Source organism: Sarcophilus harrisii, chromosome 5 (genome assembly GCF_902635505.1).
Source record: "Sarcophilus harrisii chromosome 5, mSarHar1.11, whole genome shotgun sequence".
NCBI lineage: Eukaryota > Metazoa > Chordata > Mammalia > Dasyuromorphia > Dasyuridae > Sarcophilus > Sarcophilus harrisii.
The window spans coordinates 136758292-136783571 of NC_045430.1; the positions used below are offsets into that span (position 1 = coordinate 136758292).

Below are 25280 nucleotides of genomic sequence, written 5' to 3' on the forward strand. Positions count from 1 at the left end.
CACATCTCTGTATATCTGTATTCATATTTTCATGCATATATTTATATGTGTGTGTACAGATATATATGGATGTATATGGAAATTCAAGTACAGAAGCATGTCAATAAAAATAAATAAATAAATAAATAACTTGGGTACCTAGATCTTTATTTCATTTCATATATGCTCACCAAACAGTTTTACAAACAAGTAGAAATTGCCCACATGATAGGATTTCTAGGATTCTAGGAAAATCTTTTCTAACATTATTCCTACATTATTTTGCCTAAAATTCTATCAAACCAAAACTGAAACCACTTTTTGGTCTTCCAGAGATCCATATCAAAGTAAAAGTGTCTCATAGGAAAGATAATATTCTAAGCTAATACACTTTGATAAAACTTGGTATTGTAGTGTAGATAGAGCACCATGATTGGGGACAGAAAAATATGAATTCAGTACTGAACTCTGACAAGTGTGTGATTATCTATATGACTCTGGACAAATCACTTAACCCCTATTTGTCTCATTTCCTTATCTATTAAAAATTAGAGAAAAATGTAGAAGGAAATGACAAACCACTTTGCTGTCTTTGCCAAGAAAACCCTAAGGACAAAGAATATGAGGTTATATCGAGTTGGATACAATTAAAGGACAGTAACATCTTTATGAGTGATTAATTTATAGTTTCTATCAACCTTAAAGTATCTGGCCAGAATAAAAACTCTATGGAATTGAGGCAAAGAATAGTGTCCTGGATGAGTGGTAGTAATAAAACAATGACAGATAAAGAAATCATCAAGGTGGAATGACCACTTTCAGATTTTGCTGAAAAGTGGCCCTGTGGTTAAATGCTTCATTAAACATCTTAGTTTATTTTTCAGATAATAATGAAAGCATGATATTTGAATGTTGGATAAACCAATTAACCTTGTTAAGCCTCAGTTTTCTCATCTATAAAATGAAGTATTAGGTCTTTCTGAAATTAGAACTATCCAACTACTTGACAGTAGAATTGTAGAGGGGATAGGTTGGATGGTACAGATTGAATTAGATAGACACCCAAGTTTCCCATCCTGAGATTCCATTATTCCTATGAGTGATCCATAAGGTCCTTTGAAGGGTGAAAATTGAATATAATAACTTTTCCCTATGAACACATTTAGCATTCCTAATGAATTTTGTCAAATTTCTCAATTGACTCAATGTTGATAATTTTAAGCTTTTACTAATCTTACTGCCTGAAACCATGTAAAATATTTTGTTGAGGCAAGTTAATACCTTTTTTCCTCTCTTTCTTTTCAGTGTCCAAGCAAAACATATGATCCATTGATTAAGTCAACCAGAGATTTTCCAGATGATGTTATTAGCTTTATAAAGAGGCATCCTGTGATGTATAAATCAGTATACCCTGTGGCTGGAGGACCTACTTTTACTAGAATTAATGTGGATTACAGATTGACACAGATTGTGGTGGATCATGTTATTGCAGAAGATGGTCAATATGATGTAATGTTTCTAGGAACAGGTAAGTTGGAAGTTTCATTTTATTGTATTCAAAAGATAATAAATCATTTTTTTTAAAAGTTAAGAAAGATTTACCTTGATCAGAAATACTTTTGATGAGCATTGTCTTGTTTCTCATTTGACCTAAAAGAAGTGTAAAAAAATTCAGTATGACTTGGTGACAATATCATAATAATTGTTCAAAGCATCTTTAACCTCAAAACTCAATGTGTGTGCTCTGATAATTAGTAATTAGAAAGAGATACGGAAAGTATAATGTATATACTAGAAATGTTGCCTATTTAATGAATGTTTATGAGCTTAGAGAATTCAAATATTGGTCCATAAAATTGTGGATTATAAGGTTGAATCTGACAACAGAATAGAGTTGAAGCACTACTTCTAACATATCAGTAAATGCCAAGTGAATAGATTTTGCTTCAAAAAAAAAAAAAAAGAAAAGAAAAATATAGAAATAAAATTCGAGAAGTTATAGATTAGAATGTTTTCTAAAATGACATTTCAGGATAGCTATATCGAAAAGTACAATAAATTTTTGTTTGAATTTAAGTGAACAAAAGGTATCAAATTATGTTGCATAAAAACCTCTTGACTCTTTAAGCCGTATTGCCAAATGTTTAATGTCCAAAATGTTTAATGTCCAAAATGTTCTAGAACCACCAGGTGGAGCTATATAGTTTTAACAGACATTTATAGTAATAGGAAAGTCACTGTGTTAAATACATATCCTTGTATTTATGTTTATGAAAGAGGATATAAAACGATATTTCAAAAATCCCTTGGCCAACTTCATTAAAATATCAATAAAAGTAAAAAAAAAAAAGTTTGCCCAGATCAAAGGTCATTATAGTATAATTGTAGTATATGTATTAGCACAATTTATTTACCAGTATACCCATGAAAGAGAGAACATATGGAATTGTTAAGAAGTTATATGTACATTATAGTTCAAATGGTTTCAAAGATAAAACATTCCTTTTATTTTCTATCCTCAATTTTTTTTTTTAGCAGAGTAAACTCAATAGTTTCAGGTGAGAGGAAATGCATTACTTTTCCTAGCAGCAGAAAATGCACATAGCTTAAGTGAATTGTAGTTGTGCTTTCTCCCACCTCCCAAAAAAATTTCTAATTCAATGAGAAGACATAATGATACAGTAGATTGAGTGTTGGATTTGGCCTGAAATGACCTAGGTTCAAAATCCAACTTTGATGTTTCTTATCTATGTGAGCTTGGACAAATCATTTAAGCTCTCTATGAATCAATTTCCTCATCTGAAAATGAAGAGTTTGGAACAGATGGCCTCTTTGCAACCTTCTGGCTCCAAACCTATGTATGATCTGTTTTCCTCTTTGTTAGCTTAATTGTCATTTCATTTATGTGTAAAGATAATGGTTTAGATTATAATAGAAAGAATCCTGAATTTTGATTTTAAAAAGAATGAATAATAAATATTTCATTTTAAAGGCTTTTAGCAATTACTATATGGTTGTCCCATTAATGAATATATCCTGAAAGGCTTGTCCTGTGTTCTATCCTTTACAGTGTATATGAGAAAAGTTCAAGTTTCTCAAATATAGTATATACGATCATATTGTCAAGAACACTAAAAAATACCAGGTCTTTCAACATTCCCTACATGTGTGTATTATTTTTGGGAACAACAGAAAACTTATAATACCTTGGCAGGAAAAGTTTTATATACATCATTTTTCATATATTGTATTTATTTTTTGTCTGAATTCTTTCAAGATATTTAAAGAAAACTTATATAAGCAGTAGAAAGTCTTAGAAGTGTGTTAATAATTAAGTAGAAGATAAAAAATGAAGGTTCATAATTGATACATTTTGTTTTAGATATTGGAACGGTACTAAAAGTTGTCAGCATTGCAAAGGAAAAGTGGGATATGGAAGAGGTAGTTCTAGAGGAGTTGCAAGTATTCAAGGTAAGATCCAAATTCATAATACCTATAGATAATGTCATCCATTCTCTATTCTCCTTACTCTCCCAACTAGAGGGTGACTCTGAAACCTCCCCCTGAAACCTCCAAAGAAAATCCATGGGAGCCAATTACAATTAATACTTAGAAAAGTACTGTTCTTCCTCTGTGACATACCATTGAATCAGGGGCTTCTAGGAATGCCTCTCCTTACTGCATTCTTTGAGAAGATAGTCAAGGACAAAAGGGTCATGTCAAATTAAAACCTATAATCTCTGTAGCTTTCCAGATACTCTTCTAAAATATAAATTTTAATTTTTCAGTTTTCCTAATTAAAATAGAGTATCCTATAAAATAGTTTGTAAATTATTCACCCCCTTCTTCCCAGAAAAATATTTACATATATATGAAATTTCTAACAATAAATAATATATGTGTGTTTATTCACATATATATGTACACACATATTGTTCAGTGATTAAATCATGTCAGACTCTTTGTTACCCTCTGGACCACAGCACACAAGGCCCTTCTAGGCTTTATTCTTTCCCAAAATCTGTCTGTTTGTCTCACACACACATATGGATGGATGAATATGTGTGTACATATATTGCATGTCATGTGAAAACAAAGTTATAACAGCTTAATGTATACTTCACTTATTTTTCAAAATACAACAGGCTGCCCTATATCTTTAGGAATTTCATAATTTCAGTATTGTTGACCCTTACTCCTTTAATGAAATTGAATCTTAAAAACCAGTTTTAAATTGTGTCTGTGTTATTGTTAGTGCCACCTAAATTTTAATTTATTTTTTCTTGTAAGGAAAAATTAAAAGGAGATTTATCCACTTTTCTTATACTGAGGGACTACATAAGAGCAAACTTTTAGAAATATACTGTTCTTTTAAAATCTAAATTTGCTTTCTATTCTTCTTTGAACTTATATAGTACTTTTGGAGAATGATTTTTTTTAAAGAGGCTGTTTCCACATAAGCCTACATAAAAAGAAAAGGCCAAACCCTCTTCTATGAAAGGCATAAATTAATTAACATGAGTTCTAAAGAATCAGTTTTATATTTTGATAATACAAATGGTGAAAAGCTAAAGTCTTAGACTTGTTATCTTGCCTCACTCAAAAAAAACAAAACAAAACAAAACAAAATAAAAATCTTTAAGTAGTTCCTAAGAGGTCACAAATGTCAGTTATGACCATGTGCTAAAGGAAACCTATAGGAAATGAAATATAATAAAGTGGCCACACTTGAAAGGCTTGATAGGTAATAATAAGTAATTATGAAGATATGTCTTTATACAGTTTTAAGATATGTAAAGAACAGTTAAGAAAAGTAGATTTAGAGAAGAAAATTATTATTCAAGAAAGTGAACTTTAAAAAAAATTTTAAGGCTAGATTTTTTTCTTATGTGATCATAATAAAAGAATTTTACTTACAGGATTTTTTAAAAATCATGCTAATAGAATTGTACATATGTATATATATATATATATATATATATGTATTTGTCTGTATATATGTACATATACATATATAAACATATATACATACACATGCATGCATCCATACATATGAAGGGCTGAAAAATCCCTGAAACATTTAACCAATCAGTACTTTTCCATATTAATGGATTAATTGGACTTTGAAATTTAATCTAATAATTAATAGATATTTGATATATTGATTAGCTATAAGTGGGTAGAAAAGTAAATATAAAAATCTTCATCCATCCCTACATTCTTTTTTCAGAATCCATCATTGATATTGAATATGGAGATATCTTTGAAACAAGTAAGTTCCATTTTTATTTTATTGAGAGTGAGAAGGTATTTTCTAAGCAAAGACTGATTCTTTGGCTTATTAAGATGCCTTTGCACATAGTAGGCAATAAATATTAATTGAATTAAATGAATGTAAAAATCAGTACAATTAAAAGTGATGAACAAAGTTCTCTTATCTAAATATGAACCATTGTTTACCCCAAAGTTAGTAAAAATTCCACATTTTACAAATATGAAAAAAAGGAAAGTCTCTTAGTTGCCCTTGAAATGGAGGCCTTGAAAAGTCTTTATGGTCCCACTGGCCTTTGTAGGGGTCAGTGACAATGCCTTGACTTCATAGAGATTATCTTATGATCTTTGAAATCCAGTATTTACTGCTTACTTCTCTGCAGTGGTACTCTAGATCTTAGTTGATGCAAATGAGGCAAAATATTTTTAATTATTCTTATTCTAATCTTTTAAATTATCATAACTCTACAGTCAGAGTTAGGATGATGGTGGTTGAAAATAAATGAATCTAGTAATAAGTAACACATTGATTATTTCTCGACTTTCTTACTTTGAGACCATCTCAGAAGGGGGAAATTGTTCTCTCTCACTCAAGAAGATCATTATTCCTATTTGCCTATAGACCGCTAATTACATAGGCAATTAAACATCATACTCCTATGGTAGTTTCATAATGCAACTATGATGAATATGCCATTACTTAAGATAATTGATCTAAATTAAAACATTTTATATTTATAAAGAATAAATTTTTTAACTTTCACAATTCACAGAAGCCAAAGCAGGATTTTTTTTTTTTTTTTTTGGCTCAGATTTCTCTACTTCCTTGGAGTTTTCCATTTTTATCTGATACTCTTCAGCCTTAGTCAAGAACTCTTGAAATCTTCTTACCACACAATACCTAAGAAATATCAATAGCTAATGAAGTGATTTGTTAATTCCATGGGCAAAGTTTATAAAGCTCTTTGTGATCCTTTTACATAGAAACAACCATGTAAGATCCTTCTCATCATCAGATTTGCCTATGTCATCTGCACTTGATATAAACAACCAATGTACATTTTCAACTATCAAGGAAGAATTTGACATCTTAATTCCTTCAGTCTAGCAGCTGGTTTTTGACCTTCTTAAATTTCTGCCAATGTTACATTAGCTCTACAGAATGCTGTCCCTGTACTGCCATAGACATCTTGCCAACCATCGGGTCTGCCAGAGTTGAAAGTGATTGACTGTTTTTTTCACTCTTCCTTGTGTTTCTTCACAAGTGTTTTATAATGGGCAGGAAGCCCTATGAACCAGAGCAATGTTTAGGCCAATGAGTGTGGTATTTGAAGGGGAAAAGGAAAATTCTTAAGAATGGCCTGAAAGATGCTTCTAATTCATTTGCTTTGCCTGATTTGCAGCAACAATTGTACATTGGTTCCCGAGATGGATTGGTTCAGCTCTCTCTGCACAGATGTGATACGTATGGGAAGGCCTGTGCAGATTGTTGCCTTGCCAGAGATCCCTACTGTGCTTGGGATGGAAATGCATGTTCTCGATATGCACCAACTTCCAAAAGGTAAGAGATTTAAAAGGTTCATTTAAATTCCCTGTTCATGAGGAGCACCTTCCAAAATTCAAGACTTAATTTCTTAGAAAGCAAATATAGGTAAAGTATAGCGTATACTAGTAATGCATTTAAAATATAAATCTATATTGACATACACAGTTATATTTTCACATTGTATATAAATATATATATTATATGTAGGTGTGTATACGCACACACACACACACACACACACACACATATATATATATTTACATATACACTCTTTTAGGTTTTTGCTTTAAATGGGGTAACAATTTTTATGTAGGGTACTTTAATGTAGTGAGATGTAAAATTACCCTTCAACAAAATAGTTGATGGTTCTACTTTTTATTTACCTTTTTTTCATTATATTGCTAACAATGGAAATATTGTTTCTTTTGGCATATTTGTGTATTCATAAAAATTTTATAAATATTGGCATTTTTACAGATATTATGTATGCCTGTGCACATACATGTATATATACATATGATATACATATATATGAGATAACATGAAATAATAGTTATTTGCATTCCAAGACTAAATATTTAAAATTCCCTTTTGAACCTATAGAGAATGTTATCAAATAACTTTTGATTTGTATTGAGTTTGTCTTTGGAAATTAATCAAGTTAATTAATTTGTTTGCCTGTTTATTATTATCCACTATTCTGGAAACCCTCAATCTATTTAGAAAATGTATCTCTCTCTCCTTTTCTTCTTCCCTTACTTTTTTCTTTCCTTTTTTCATGGTTCTTTCTATTTTGACCAAGGTATAAAAGCAAGTTCTACTCATAGATTCAATCCTTCCACTAATTAATTTGGAATGTGTGAGCACTACCCTTTCCTACTTGGGGAAGTCTGCCCTTCTCTGAGCAACATGGAAGCACCCTCCCACACTCTTTGGCATTCATCATATTGATGCTCAAGTCAGTGCAAATATCCTATACCTTCTTGAGCTCAAGAGATTGGCCAGAACCAGCCTCCTTAGTATCTCAGATTACAAGTGTATTGCCAGAACAACTAGGGAAAAAAGTTAATTTTTTTGCTTAAGGAAAAGGCAAAGTCCAATTTAAAAGAAATCAGTTGATCTGTATAAATTTTTAAATGACCTGAAAGTCATGTGCAGAAGCTATTTTGTGGGTAAATTTTGTAGGAATTGTTTATGATATTCAATCATTTATTGATTTATTTATGTAGTACTTTGAAGATTGGGATTATCATCATTTGCCCCTGTTTTCCTGGGTAGCAACAAATCAATAGTAACATAGGACAAAAACAAAGTCCTTAAGGGATGGTTAATAAACTCCATTTAATCTTTGGTCTTAAATGTGCAAATACAATGAGTCTGGGTAGTGATTTTCAGTTAAGAGATGAAGATAGATATGTAAATAAAATTTGTTATGGTTAATAGGGGAATATACGCTCCTTTTAATAATCTAGAAGTGAAAAGAACAAGAATGTTTTTTAACCAGTAATGAATGAGGAATTGATCTTACCTTACAAAAGACAAGATTCAGAAATATTCTTGACTTTATGCACTTTGACAAGTCCATAATGTGTTTCCCTCCCTAAAACTGTATTAGTCCATTGTGATTTTTTGATCTTCCCAACATCATGTTTACAATAAACAAATGATGAAATGTTTGAATCTTACCCAAGAATTATAATCCAATCAATGCCATTCTTTTGAAGGATACAGGATTTTGCAGAAAGTTGAATCATGGCAATTGAGAGAAATGATCTCAGGGCAGAGTTCTGAGCTTGGAATCAGGTAGATCTGGGTTTAAAATCTTGCCTCTGACACTGATATTTGAGTGGCCATGTAAATTATTTAACATTTTTAAGCCTTAGTTTCCTCATCTTTCTATCTTACAGAACAGTTGTAAAGTTCATTAAAAAAAAATAAGCCACTTTGCTCTGAAGCAAAATGTAACTATTATTACTAATACTACTACTAGAGAAGGGGGGAAGAGTAAGTAAACATTTATGTAGATTTAATCATGTGCTAAATACCATGCTTAGCATAACAAAAATTGTTTTATTTTGATTCTACAACAACCTCCAGAGATAGTTGTTACTATTATCCCCATTTTACTGTCAAGGAAACTGAGGAAAATACAGGTTATATGAGTTGTCATTACTACAGTCTTCCTTTCTTTCCTTCTGCCTGCTTTTCCTCCTCCTCCTCCTCTTCCTCCTCCTCCTTCTACTGTTACTACTTCTACTACTGTTGTTGCTGCTGCTACTACTATAGTCTAAGAAAATTAAATAGCCAAAAGAAGTGAAAAGATCTGCTTCCATTTGCTTAAAATATAGATAGGTACTTATCACCTCTCTTCATTTATTATCATATTAATATAATCAAAATATTAATTATCAAATCTAATTCAGAAGAAGAAATGAGATTATTGGGTATATCAATACAATGTTCAATCAAAACTAATGCTCTCAAAGAATCCCTATTGTTCTGTGCTTATATCAAACACACAGTTCCATGAGAATTCAGGGAGACAGATTTGTTTTCTTGTAACTGTTTTATCCTACAGTTACCTTTATATTCAAAACTGATATAATCTAGGTAGCCAAAGAAAAGGGCAAGGGAGCATGTGAAAATTATATGGAACACTAATTTGTATTTGTTTGTATTTAAAAATGAAAGCACTGTTTTTCTGAGATGAATGTCTATTTCTGTTCAAGATTTAACAGGTGGCAGCAGCCCTGCTTTACATTTCTATCTCTTCTACATTAGACATGGTTATGTTCTAAGTCCAATTAGCTATTGCTGACTTTTAAAAAATATTTTAATTCACTTTCCATAGGCGAGCTAGGAGACAAGATGTAAAATATGGAGACCCCATCACTCAGTGCTGGGACGTAGAAGACAGTAAGTTTTTATATTTGTTCATTTTGTTCATTTATTCAGTTAGGTTTATTGTAATTTTCTCTCTTTAAAAAGTAGACTTTTTTTTCTATTCATTTTTATTCTGAAGCATAGAATAATACTGTGAAATAATCTTTTTTACAAAAAGTACATTCCTAATAAAGACATACTACTTTTAAATTGTTGAGGTCAAATCTTATATGAATTACACTCATAGAACTAAATACACAAAGATTTTAGATAAAGAACTAAAGTATCTTTTAAAATACAACGTATGTATAAGCATAACTTACTCTAAGAAAAAGAAATTCTAGTGAATCACTTTGCAAAGTAAAGAATCATTTAAAGAATAAAGATAAGATAAAGAGTGATAACTAAATGATTTATCATTCTTTATCTGATCTGTATTCTTTACAATTGTTTTTCCTTATCAGCTTTTCCTATACTGTGCCAATTTGCACTTAAAAGATATGAAGTTTTATTGTTAGACATAATTACATGTTCTCCAAACTAACAGAACTGAGCAGACTTTGGGAAACCAAAAGTATAGAAACAAACCTTTGGACAAGGCCTTAATAACATAGCTTCAGAAGCCTTAAGAGCTCCTGACTCATCATTTAGTAGACCTTTTTCAAAGATTTATGATATGCATAGTACTTCCAGCAGTGTTTTCAGTGCTCTTAGTTCCTACTTTCAAGGAGTCAGAATATTATCTTAATGCAGTTCTTTTTTTTTTTTTTTTTTTTAATAACTTTCTATTGATAGAACCCATGCCTGGGTAATTTTTTTTTTTTTTTACAACATTATCCCTTGAACTCACTTCTGTTCTGACTTTTCCTCCTCCTTCCCTTTACCCCCTCCCCCAGATGGGAAGCAGTCCTATACATGTTGAATATGTCACCGTATATCCTAGATACAATATATGTGTGCAAACAGTTCTCTTGTTGCACAGGAAGAATTGGATTCAGAAGGTAAAAAAATAACGCAGGAAGAAAAACAATAATGTAAACAGTTTACATTCATTTCCCAGTGTTCTTTCTTTGGGTGTAGCTGCTTCTGCCCATCCTTGATCAATTGAAACTGAGTTAGGTCTTCTCTTTGTTGAAGAAATCCACTTCCATCAGAATACATCCTCATACAGTATTGTTGTTGAGGTATATAATGATCTCCTGGTTCTGCTCATTTCATTTAGCATCAGTTCATGTAAGTCTCTCCAAGCCTCTCTGTATTCATTTCTTACAGAACAATAATATTCCTATCTTCATATCTTAATGCAGTTCTTAACTCACATGTATACATATGCTTCTGACAAACCCTTCAACTGTGTGTAAGACTAGTAGCATCTGAGTATGATCCTTAAGTAAAATGAGAAGAGTTATCCCTGTTATGTACAAAAAATGGGATCCAATGGAAAAGACTGTCTCAGGAAAGAAGCAATGATGAGTAGAGTGAAAAACAACAGATAACAGACCTCAAGAAGAATGAGGTCTGAGGAGAGAGGATTGAATGAAACAATTCAAATATCATTAGTAAACTTGGAGAGAGCAATTATTATAAAATGATAGGGAGGGAAGCAGGACTGCAATAGAATGAAAGAGTGACTTCTTGGTAAAGAAATAGAAACAGAATGAAGGCAACACTTTTCTAGAAGGTAAGAAATGTATAGGAGACAGGACAGAACAATAACTTAAAGAGAAATGCCATTCATAATTCATAATTGCACTTAGGTTATCTTAAGTTCCCAAGAAAGATTTTAAAATAAAATGTAGTGATTATATATTTTCTTTAAAGGAAAATAATTTAAGCATTTTGCACAGCAAAATGTTTTTTTCATATGTTAGAAACAAAAAGTTCACTTGAAATTACTTTTAAATTAAATTAAGTATATTAATATATAATTTATCCTAGTTTAATATTAAATGCAATTTTATACCATCATAATCTAGGAAGAGATCAGATATTCCATCTCTATGTGTAAAATACAGACATGGTATGGAAATTGTAATTAAGAACAGAATTAAATTCTGGATTATCCTTAAATCCAAATGAGGGTATAAACTACAATACCTATTACATTAATTGAATTAACAAAGGGAGTTCAGTCAAGCAATTGATCATTTCAGGCAAATAATTGGTCTTACAGAATTTTTCTCTTACATAATTTTCCATTAATTTGAAGGAGTTTATGAAATAAATTTGATTTAATCTTTCCTTTGCATCTTTGAGTCTGTTATATGACAACCAAAGCAGATTATTAGAATATTTATTTGCTTCCTCATAATTAGTATAATCCTTTTGGTTATATAACACCCCATTTCTAGAAGGCATCAGTGATTACTGTATTTAAGTATCCTCATGTTTTTGATGATCTTTCTCTTTTTCATCATAAATTGCATTATGAGACTAAAGAAACAATTTTAACTGTAGAAAATGATATTTTGTTGACTGCCACACACTGTAGCTTTTAAATAGAAGTCATACATTGGTTGCTAGAAAAGGAGTAATTTATTATTACATATCATAGGCTTGAAAATTCTCCTTGAAAACAACAATCAATTGATGAAAAAAAGAAACCCAATGAAAGAAATAACCCAATGGATATTTATATATGCATGAAGATTTCTTAATAATTCTGTTTGCTAAATGTTCTTGTCCATTCTTATTCCTTAGTCTTCTGCCTGCCATTCCAACTAGGCTACTTTGCTGAATAAGCATCTCAAAATTTTATTCAAAAAAGTATATGTACATATTCAGGTCCATCTGGCCTAGCAGCAGTCATTTTCTATTTGATCAGATGTGAGCACTAGTTTTGAGATCACACATGGGACACAAGCTTTGGTTAGTTGAGAATGAATGTATTACAGATGGTACAATTGATTTAAGAGAATAAGGTATCTCATACACTGCTCAGAAAGTTTGCTATAAACTACTTCACACACACATGCATTTAGGACATATAGTCTTGAAGAATACTTCCATCACATTTTTCTTATTAAAATTAAAATAAAATGATGTATAACAAGGTAAAATCCATTTTCTGAGTATTGGAATACATATGTGATTCCACATATTTCTATCTAATAATACAATTTCTGCTAGGAAAGCACTATATTAATTATTATATACCTTTAAGTTGTTAAAAAAAACTATTAAATTTTGATAGCTTTTATCATTAAATCACACTAAAAAAATTAGCATATTTTCAGCTAGTGTTGGGGTATGCTACCTGGAATCAGAAAAACTTGGATTCAAATGTGGGTTCAAACACTTATTATCTGGTTAATGTAGGGCAAATCACTTAACATTTATCTCTCTCATTTCCTCACCTGTAAAAAAAAAAAAAAAAAAAGATGATAATAGTGTCTATGTCTTCAAGTTGTTATGCACATAAAAGATTTATATAAATATTAGCTGTTGATATTATTCTCACAGGCCTGACTAGAGAGCTAAAAGGCTACTGGCATGAGCTATTTTTCTTTTTGTTCATTTTGGTTGAAAATAATAAAGGTTTTTATTTTTTTTAAGTTTTACCTAAGGGAAGATTTTTTTTTTGTTTGCTTAAGTTTTCCCTTACTCAGAGCACAAAATTTATTTTCAAGTTTTCCGTTTTGATAATTTTTGAAAAAATAATACTTTTTAAATTTTCAAATAACAAGAATTGCATTTTATTGACTTTCCCCTCCCCACTAGTGCCCTGTACCCTTGAGTCAATTAAAAAAATTCTTGAATAAATGTCTACATAATTCAGCAAAAAACAAAAAACAAAAAAATCCTTAATCATGTCTGAAAATGTGTGTATTGCATTTTAAATTCGTCATTAGGAATGTTTCATCTTCATTTATTTTTTGCATGTGATTTATCATTGCATCAATAAGAATTCTAAAGTCTTTCACCATAGTTATTGACAGTATTTTATTTTACATATCTTAAGAACTTCATAAAAATAAATTGTGTGGAAATATTGACCTAGAATTAAAAAAAAAGTTATGAGAGTTGATATTAAACAAAATTTGAGGTTCCCTTTTCTTCAATAATATATTATGATTCTTTCCCTTACAGCATCTGTTCTAAATCAGTCCATTTTCCTATTGCTTTAAAAATCAGGTCGAGGTTAATCTCTTATACCATGTTTGCTTTCCAGGCATTAGTCATGAAACTGCTGATGAAAAGGTGATTTTTGGCATTGAATTTAATTCAACCTTTCTGGAATGTATTCCTAAATCCCAGCAAGCCTCTATTAAGTGGTATATCCAGAGATCTGGAGAAGAGCATCGAGAGGAGGTAAGTTATAGTCACCAAGGAAGGGAATATTCATCCTGAGCAAAATATTATCAGAATAATTTTTAAAAATTAACTTCAAGACACTTGTTATTACTATATAGGAAATGTTGCTTTTAGCATCACATGGGATTCTAATTTCATTCAGTGTAAAGCAAAACTCATTTTATGACTAATAATGAAAATTTTATATTGCTTTCAAAATTAAAACAGGCTTATTTCATTATTTTGATTGAATACTTTCGAGAACAGATGAATTTTGAATGGAAAAATTCATAGAAAACCTTTTATCCTTTTTCATTGTCATAAATTTTTCAGGGCAGTCTCTTTGTTTTGGAAATCAAAAATAAAAAAAAGAAGTGTTTTGTATATATATTTTTATTGTTAGTTTTTTAAATGCTAATGGACCACCAAAATAGTTTGTCCTTGACTTAGTTTTTACATTGTAGGAAAAAAGCAAAATCAAAGTATAAAATAACTAGAAACATCCCACTCTTGATAAAATAGCAATCATTATAACCCATTCTATCTCACTTTCACCCTCCTCTCCCCTCCTAAATCAAAACAATAAAATTGGTCTACATGTGATATATATATATATATATATATATATATATATATATGTATACTCTGACATTTATATTGTTAGAAGAAATTAACATAAGTGTAAACAAAATGAACATGATTTTTATTTCCTTTATCTCATTGTTTTTGAACTTCCCTGTCACTGAAGTATAGCATAGAATTTTGTGAAGCTTCCTTAACAAAGAGCTGTTAAGTACTTAGAGATCTTTGGAATGTTCACTTTGAAGAAGGCCTAAATAGCAAGACACACATCTTCAATTTGATATATTTAAAACCAGACTATCTTTTCCCCAAAATCCTCACCTCCAGTATCTCAGGGTCATTAGCTCATCATTTTTATAGGCTTCTCCCCATTCTCCTTTACTCTACATAATTCATCACTAACCGAATCTTGCCATTTCTACTTTCACAAAATTTTTTACATCTGACACCCTCTCTTTATTCATATATCTAGTATCTTAGTTCAAGCCTTCATCACTTCTTGACTAATTTATTGCATCAACTTCAAAATTAGCCTCCCAACCTTAAGTATCCCATGGTTTTAGTCCATCCTACATACTTTTGCCAAATTAATTTTCAATCAAAGTAGATTTGACAATACAACTTTCTTACTAAGCCAAATACTAAGGAAATAAAAACTCTTCTAGTTAGAATTTTAAGGGTCTACAAAAGCTGGTCCAATTGTACTTTTCAACTATGCAATTATTCTTCCACCAAACTTGGCAGAAAACTGATCTCATTTCTCATATATGGCGCCTTATCTTCTACTCTGAATTTTCCAACTAGGCATTCCCTATTCTTAGAATGTACTTCTGTCTCACTCTTGACTTATAGAGTTACTCTCTCTCTCTCTCTTTTTTTTTTTAATAGAGTTAAAACTCCATCTTTTACATGAACCTTTCCCAATTCAGCAATTCATCAGGGCTGTTCCAAGTGTCCTTGTATTTAATTACTTTGCATGGATACATATTTTTATATGTATAGGTGCATGTGTGTGTGTCTTTCTCTCTATATATACAATTTCATATATATATATATATATATATCTTTATATTTATGTTAAAAAATAAACATTATTAATAAGGGTCACTTCATTCTTTGTATTTGTATCCCCAGTATCTAGCATAGTAACCAGGCAGGTGGCTTGCCATTTGCCTTTTGTCAAAAAATTTGTTGTTTGATTGATTTGGTTAAATAGGTCACAGCATATTGCCAATGATAACTTATTTGAAAGGATTTGTATAAAAGATAACATAAATGGAATATATGATTAGAAAATGTAGCATACTAATGACTAGGAATAACAGATAGATATACTAATTTGCTATATTTGCATATTTAAAATGATAAATACTCAGAGAAAGGACTCTATCATTTTGAGCATGTAAAAGTAATTAAACAAAAATGGCTCATCAGAAAAAGCAATAGCTAAGAGCTACACTGTTGAAAGGCATATTTACATGAGAGCATCCCTATATATATTCTGTTACTGGCCATGCTTATGTTTCATACAACAGAAATCTGAAATGCTAAAGTTTAGATTGGTCACTTAGTAATAAAATATACTTAAGATATTGAAAGAATCGAATTTTCATTGACTATTCCACGTCTCTAAAGTAATTATTTTTGTTTTACAAGAACACTTTTAAAATTTAATCCATCAATAAAAACTAGATGTGAAAAAGACTTAAGCTGACCCTAAAATCAATTACACATAGTTTACTTAGACACAATAATCATATTCCAATTGGGGAAGGACTCATTCAAGCTTTGAGAAGCTCATATAGAAAAATAGGATCTAGTTCAGAGCCAGGGAGAAATTATGAGAGGGTAGCAGTGGAGAGGAACTAGTGGGACATCAAGAATTGTACCATACAAGGAACTGGAAACTTAATGGATGCCCATAAATTGGTGAATGGCTGACTAAGTTATAGCATATGAATATAAGGGAATATTATTGTTCTCTAAGAAATGATGAACAGGCAAATTTCAGAAAAGCCTCAGAAGACTTATATGAATGATGCTGAGTGAAGTGAGCAGAATCGAGAGAATATTGTACATGTAATTGTAAGATTATATGATGATAAACTATAATATTCTTAGTTCTCAGCAATGTGATAATTCAAGAAATTCCAATAGACTTGAGATAGAAAATGCCATCTGCATCTAGAGGTAAAACTAAGGAAACCTAATGCAAATAAAAACATACTATTTCTCCTCTTTTGGCTTGTTTTTTCTTTCTTGTTCTTCCCCCACACACACATCCTTTTGTTCTGATTTTTCTTTCATAGCATGACAAATATAGAAACATATTTAAAACAATTGTACATGTATAACCTATATCAGTTGTTTTGCTGTTTCAGGGATGAGGTGGGGGAATAAAAGGGGGAAGATGAAAAAATTTAGACATCATAATCTTACAAAATGACCATAGAGAACTCTTTTTACATATGATTTAAAACATAAAAATAAAATAAAATTAAGGAAAAAAAGAGTTGTGCCATAAAGAATAGGAAACCATCAGTAGCTGCATCATGCCACCAGTTATCCTTATTTTCTCAAAGATTGATGGAAGTTCCAAACAAAGACTTGCTGGCTCTCAAACTTCTCCAGGAATTTCCCCTTCTTCCCCTCAGCTCTGCCTCTAGATGCAGGTAATCCAATATATGTTAAATATGTTAAAATATGTATTAAATATAATATATATATACATGTTTATACAGTTATCTTGCTGTAGAAGAAAAATCAGATCCAGAAGAAAAAAAAAATCTGAGAAAGAAAAGAAACCGCAAGAGCTGATTATTGTAACAGTGTTAAAATGTTACAGATCATTTCTATTAGTTCATCAGGGGTATTTAAAATTGAAATTTTCTTAATGATTATTGATTATCAAATTTATTGAGAAATTAGTATCACAACTGTCCTATATGTTAATAACATATGTGTGAGTTTTGTTCTGCTGATATACACAAAGATTTTCCTTCTTATAATATTAGTCCCTTATAATTTTTTAATGGGATAAATTTTGTAACAAAAATTCTTATCTATTGGCTGAATTTTCCCTCTGTATACTACTTTTCTGAATTTATGGAATTAATCTAAAATTCCTCTTAAATTTGTCATAGGACCATACCAAAACCAGATACAGATTATACAAAAGACAATGATTTTAATTAATAAGAAAACTGAAATTTGTTTGAATATACTAATATGAATGCATAGTGAACTTATTTTAATGAATTCCTTATCATTCATACATGCACTGCTTCTCAAATAGATCATTGCCAATTGTAGAGTGTTTCCTTCATTTCTGATTAGAACTAAATTTAATATAGCAGCTATTTAATAATTGATTACTGTATATAAAGCAGTGGAGGGGTATAGAGATAGTCTTTAAGGAGCATAAAAGTAGCAGAAGGAAAGAGTATTTCTCAAAGAGTAATATTTTTAAATAAGCAATATAAGGCAGATTATGGTCTGTCAGAAGCACAATCACATATTAATTGTGGTTGAGAAAAAGATCATATCATCCAGGAAGAAGAGGAAAAGTTAACTAAATAGAAATGGAGTTTGAATAGGGATTTGAAAAATAAGTAAAATTTCAACAAATAGAGATGGAATTCCTGAAAGAAAAGATAGGACAAATAAAGGAATGGATTTGTAAAATCATGAGGTATATAGAAAGAGACACAAGGATGTAGAGTCAAGATGGTAGAGAATAGATAGGGTTTTATCTGAACTCTTCCTGGCATCCCTCAGATATCGCCAATTGTAGAGTGTTTCCTTCATTTCTGATTAGAACTAAATTTAATATAGCAGCTATTTAATAATTTAATAATAATTGATTACTGTATATAAAGCAGTGGAGGGGTATAGAGGTAGTTTTTAAGGAGCATAAAAGTAGCAGAAGGAAAGAGTATTTCTCAAAGAGTAATATTTTTCAATAGGCAATGTAAGGCAGATTATGGTCTGTCAGAAGCACAATCACATATTAATTGTGGTTGAGAAAAAGATCATATCATCCAGGAAGAAGAGGAAAAGTTAACTAAATAGAAGTGGAGTTTGAATAGGGATTTGAAAAATAAGTAAGATTTCAACAAATAGAGATGGAATTCCTGAAAGAAAAGATAGGACAAATAAAGGCATGGATTTGTAAAATCATGAGGTATATAGAAAGAGACACAAGGATGTAGAGTCAAGATGGTAGAGAATACATAGGGTTTTATCTGAACTCTTCCTGGCATCCCTCAGATAAACAACAAATCAAACTTTTGAATTGGTTTCAGAGTGACAGAACCCACAAATATTTGGAATGTAACAAATTTCCAACAGAAGATATTTTGGAAGAACTTCAGAAAAAGTCTGTTTAAATCAGACATGGGGGTGGAGGCAGGCAGCCAAGCTCAGGCCCAGTGCAGAAAGCCAGAGTAGTGTAGCACCTGCCTGCTGAGGAATCTAACATGAGGCTCTTAGTCAAAATATAGTAATGTTGGCTACTCTGCACTGGTTACAAGCCAGTGGATGAGCAGATCAACTGTGAGACATCCAATGCTAATAGAAAAGAAAAATAGTGAGCCTCTGAATCCCAAAATAATGCAGGACTTGGCTGCAACCACCCAATGCTAGAAATCAATCAAACACCCACCCAAAGCAGCCTAAAACCACTATCACCTATAGAGGAAGTTTGTGATAATCTCCCCTTTGCAGATCTTAACCTTTAGAAAAATTAGCAAAAAAGCAAAAAGAACTCTTACCATTGATAACTTTTATGGAGAAAGAGAAGAACAGACCTCGAACACTGAGGATTTCAAGGGCAAATTATTTCCAGACAAAGTCCTAAAGAGTGATATAAGTTGATCTCCATCTCACAAGGCTCTCTTTGAAGAATTCCAAAAGAGTCTTAAAAGAGAGTTAAAAGAAAAATGTGGAAAGAAAATGAGAGCTTTGCAAGAAAGTTTGGAAAAGGAAAAATAGAAATTATCTGAAGAAAACTCCTTAAAATAGATTTAGTGAAATGGAAAAATTTTATAACTCCTCACAAAATAGATTTGAAGAAATTGAAAAAGCATATAACTCATTACAAAATGGATTTGACAAAATGGAAAAAAAAAAAACAACTCCCTAGAAAGACACAGAAATAGGAAATCTTTGGAACTCTAATAGTGAATGTATTAGATACCTTAAAAGAACCGCAAGCTCTACAGATTAGAGATTAACAGTTTTCTGTTTCCACGGTATTTGAGATATTTCTTGTTCCACAACTCTCCTATGTAATGGTATATGGAAATGTTGCTTTTTAATTTTCTATTTGAATTCAGAATAAAAAAAATTAAAAGTGAAAAACAAACCAAAAAGCACATCTAGGAGAATATTCAGAAATACCAAAAGCATTCTATTTGTCAGGAGACATAGGTCTAAAAGAGGAAACAGAAGTTGGAAATTATGTATGGAGGACTCGTTGAGAGGTTAAAGAATTAGAATTAATTTGGTAAGCATTTAGAAGGAATTGATGTTTTTATATATGTTTCTTAATAAGGAAGATAAATCAATCTTCCTTGGGTAGATTGACAGAGAACCTAGTTGAGATTCTATTACCATTCTTTGGAGGGTATATAATAAGAATTAAAACTAGAATAGTGATTATGGGCATGAGAGCACAATGAGACCAATATGAAAGATAAGAAAAAGAATTATGCAAATTCAATGAAGGATGAATATCAGGGATGAGAAAGAAAGCATCAGCATTCCAACTCTATAAAAATAGGAGTGCCATTAATCAAAATAAGAAAGTCAAGAAAAGGGCTAATTTTGAAGATGAAGAGTTTGACTTTGAATATGTTCAGTTTGAGGATTCTGCAAGGCATTAATCAAGTTAGAGATTCTCAACAGGAAATTTGAAAGATACAACTGAAATTAGGATAAAAATTGGATTTGGAGATGGCTCAGCTATGTCAGTAGGGTTAAAGTCCTTAAAGTCTATAAGATCATCAGAAGAGAAAATGTCAAGAGAGAAGAGAAGAGGGGCTCAGGACAGAACTTCTGAGAATACCTCTATTTATTGTAGTAGATAGCAATCTAGTTATGACAAGGAGAAACTGGTTTCAAGAATTAAAGAGTTAGTCAGGATCTTAACATTTACTTAATCCAAACTGCTACTAAATATTTCCGTTCCCTCTCCAGTATTCTGAACAAGTGGCCATCAATACTGACAAATGGGGAAGAGAATTCTAGATTGATAAGAATTGAGAAGTATTTATATGTATATATATGCATGAGTGCATATAGATGCTTCTATCTATCTTTCAATGTATCTATTGGTGTGTCTATCTAATTTTCCAAAAATATATATCAAAGTTGATTAAACTTAAAACATTTTAGATTTTATTTTAGTTATGTTACTTTATAATTATCTTACATTTGAAGTTGAGAAATACAACTTGGTTTCAAGGTTATTGTTAATTAATATGGATAAAATTTCAGTTTAGGTAAAACATTTCAATAACATTTATCATTATTTTTTTTAAATCTGGCATTTAAAAAAAGTGTTTCTTGTTACTTTGTCTCCTTAATATTTTTTAAAATTACAAATGTACATTTTTCTTTTCCTTTTCTTGTTTATATTTACCTGATTATCTTACATCTTTTTGGGTGAGGAAATTTTTACTACAAAAATTTTATTAAAAAATCCTGTTATTTTTTAAAAAATTGTTTGTAGTGGAATTTTTAAAAGCACTTTACACAGTGGGATGACAGTAAAATCTTACATCAACTTAAATGCAGCTTCAATTGTCTTTCTGTGGCATTGCATTTTAAAGTACCAGAACTGTAATGTTTCAGCAGATTATTTATACAAATGATACTTTGTCCAGAACCTGCAAAACTGTTTCCTGAGGGTAGGAAAAGGGCAAAATCCAGACTAGATTGGAAGCATTTGGCCCAGCAGGATATATTCTCCTTCATGCTCAGCAGATCAGAGTTCAGAATCTTACTTCCACTCAGAATGGTTTCTGGAAAGGGACAGGATCTCCTATAGCACAGAAGCTGTCACCAACCTGTCTTGCTGCCAGTGGGAGGATGCTTCTTTACTGAATTATTTCACAGTCTGGTGTGATTAAGTTCATGAGTCAATTATCTAGTGACTTGTTCTTGATGTTACTTTTGTAATTGATGATATTTATGCCTCTAACTGGTAGGTTAGTCATCAGGTCCCAAGTGTCCCTTTAACTCCCCCACCACCATCATCACCATAGACTTTTGTGAACTGGGAGTAAAAACTACGCCCACTACATCATTTGTCCTTCAAGTATAATGTGGGCAAGTTTCCTGTAGTCAGTCATAAATTCTTATGTTTTATATCATCATCAACATTATCATCATGATTTCTTATAAAAGGTACAAAGCATATGCTTCTGAGGATTTAAAACATCTTTAAATATTTCCTTTCTTTATTAATTATCCACTGTCATGAAAAAGTCTTTATCTGTTTCCAACATTCACCTATATATAATTCCATGTTTCTTCACTGTTACTAGATAATTTTAAAATACTGTATATAATTAATAGAAATAAGTAGGAATACAGTACTTCTGTGTATCTGTCTTCATTTTCCTTTAATTTTCTAGTTATCTAGTTCTCTCTATTTTTTCATTTGGTAGTTAATGAAAGGAGATGTCCTTTAAAGGTACAATCTCTTCTAAGACAGGGGCAGTATTTTATCTGTGAGAGAACTAATGAATGAATTATCTATAAAGGAATTACCATTAGTCAGCCATCAACATGAACAGAAGTCACTGACCTTTACCTGATGTCCTGGCACTTACATATCCTTTGTATTCCCATTTAAAAATGCTTTTTTTGCTGAAGATCTACATTTAATAATTTGAAATATATCTATTCTTTTTACTCACATTAGGTAAATGGATATCCCATGCCTTTTTCAAGCATGATTTTGATTTGTAGGTCTCAGCAATTTTTACTTATCACTTCTAAAGTGGAAAAAATTCCATGAGTTTAAATCATTGACTAAAGATTGCATTATCTATTTGCAGAAGAGTTGCATTTTCTAAATTGACTGTACTGACATTTCACTGGAGAAATACAGTGTTCATAATGCATCCTATTTCAATGCAGAATAAAAGCAGCACATGAGAATGTAGACTAGGCAAATGTTAATCAACCACCTAATTTCTGGACTCACAGATTGCCTGCCTCTAAATTGCTAAAATCCTGTGATAATCTAATTTATCAATTTTGAATGTATCCTGTTGAAGCTGCTGTGCCATTATAATGCATAGTTTTGAAATTTATGGAAAGAATAAAACCACATCTAATATCAATGAAATGATCTGTACTGTCTAAATGACAAATCCAGAAAGTTTGAAATTTAATAAAATGTGTTTTACATCTGCAGGTCAGAAATTAAAGTCCAAATTAAGCATACAAGAGCAAAAGTTTAAAGATCTAGTACAAAGTAATGAAATCCTAGGTGTTTATGAAACTTTCTGTCCTATGGGGACAAAAGCATAAAAGAAAAACAGGAAAATGACTAAACCTGTGAGTAAAACAACATAAACAGGATGCAAAAAGAGAATGGGGAAAATAATAATGAAGTGTCATACAATCTGTGTGGAATATGTCACAATTCCCTCCTGTCAAAATTTAAAAAGAAGAAGAAAAAAGATCAGTGGAACCAAAACGGTAATGGCTTCTATATATTAGGACATGTGACTTAAGAAAACCATTATTAAGAATCTTTTTTGTTAAAAGATATCACCCACTTTTTACCCTCTAGTAATATGTCAGTAGTCTCCAAGGCTGTTACTATTTCATTCATTTTTTTTTTTTTCCCAAAATGTTTACTCATTTAATACCTCAGATATGTGTTAGGCAAAAAGGGGGACAGCTGTCAATCATGTAATGAAATTAATTCTAGATGAGGGACTTTTTAATGACCTCTATGTCATATAAAACGTCATGTTTACAAGGCAGGTAGGTGGTGCAGTGCATAGAGCACCATCTCTGAAGTCAGGAGGACCAGACTTCAAATCTGGCCTCAGACACTTAATACTTCCTTGTTGTGTGAAATCCCAATTGCCTCAGCAAAAACAAAACAAAAGAAAACAAAAACAAACAAACAAACAAAAACACAAGCCCTACCTATATCACAAGTTTCTTAGAAACATTCAATGATATATTGTATATAAAAACAATTGTAAGCTACAAAATACCACCAAATAATAGAGGGATGATGGTGGTGGTGGTGATGGTTGGGAAATTATTTCCCTTATGATAAAGAGGAAGATAAGTGGATCATCCAAGGTCAGAAAGAGGATTAAGCATAGACTCTTCATTGGGAAATTGCTATGATTTAATCTTAACTCAAAAGGAGGAAAACACTATAGTCTGTGAGTTTTCTAATGGAAAGCCTTTCTTAATTGTTTTATATGTGGTATCAATTTTACTTCATGTTTGGCTAGCATGGCATATTGGACCAGGAGTCAGAAAGAACTGGGTTTTATTTCTCATGTGATTGACTATGACTTACAACTCCTTCAGTCTCTCATTGCTTAAGCAACTTTGTGTACCTAACTATAGAAAAGTTGATAATCTGCAGTAGTTCTCTGGGAGCCCATTATAAGGATAAAATCATAGGTTTTGTTTACAAATATTATTTTGGGGTCAGTTAGACAGACAGTGCAATGAATAGAATACCTACCCGGGAATCAGGAGAACCTGAGTTCAAATGTGACCCCAGACACTTAACACTACCTAGCTTGGTGAACCTGAGCGAGACACTTTAACCCTGAATGTATTGTAAACAAACAACAAATAAATATAAATGATATTTTGACCTTAAAGACATGTAGTTAATTTAAAATAAGCTTCTAGAGAGAAGAGCTGCCTCTCTTGTGTATTTGTAGACTTATTATTGCCTTTGTCAAAACTTGGAAAACAGTATATGAAGATATTTTCATGAATGCTGTTTGATTGATTAATTGGTAGATTGTAATATATTACATATATACTTTTATTCATGAGAGAAGCCTCCAAGGTTAAGTTAAATAATGAGTTTAGGGTGACCATTTTAGTAAACTGTCCTTTTTTAAAAAAGCAAAACAAAGATTGTAATGTTTATTTCAAACAATAAAAATTTTTCCTTTCCCTATTGCTTCTCTTTCATTTTCTTTGGAAACAAACATATAAATGATCAAACAAACAAAACTTTACAACAAATATGCATAGCCAGTCAAAACAAATTCCCACAATGGTCATGTTCAAAAGTATGTTTTTTATGCTCATCTGTATTCCCATCATGCTTCTCTATCAGGATAAAATTGATAATATGCTTTTTCATTTGGTGCTATGAAATCATGGTTGATCATTACATTAATCAGAATTCTTAGGTCTTTCAAAAATATTTGTCTTTACCATGTTGTTGTAATTGTATTAATTGTTTTCCTGGTCAAACTCAATTTCTGATCCTGTGCAAGTCCTGCTCTTGAGTCAGTTAATTTAAGCCTTTCCAGGTTTCATCATTTCTTACAGAACAATGTATTCCATTATATTTATGTATTATAATTTTTCAACCATTACCCACCTATAGGGAATTCTTTTAGTATCTAGTTCTTAACTATTACAAAAAGAGTTGCTATAAATATTTTTATATATACAGGCATTTATCCACTTTTTAAAAATTATTTGGAGAACA

At 31.1% G+C, this 25280-nt stretch overlaps 1 protein-coding gene across 1 annotated transcript in view; it reads left to right on the forward strand.

Moving 5' to 3' along the window:
- SEMA3D (semaphorin 3D) overlaps window positions 1-25280 on the forward strand; it is a 224726-nt gene that overhangs the window by 193808 nt on the left and 5638 nt on the right. Inside the window, exons 12-17 of the mRNA XM_031938642.1 lie at window positions 1285-1507; window positions 3362-3450; window positions 5210-5251; window positions 6654-6811; window positions 9648-9712; window positions 13851-13990. Of these exons, the coding sequence (XP_031794502.1) occupies window positions 1285-1507; window positions 3362-3450; window positions 5210-5251; window positions 6654-6811; window positions 9648-9712; window positions 13851-13990 (717 nt within the window). The remainder of the gene's footprint in view (window positions 1-1284; window positions 1508-3361; window positions 3451-5209; window positions 5252-6653; window positions 6812-9647; window positions 9713-13850; window positions 13991-25280) is intronic.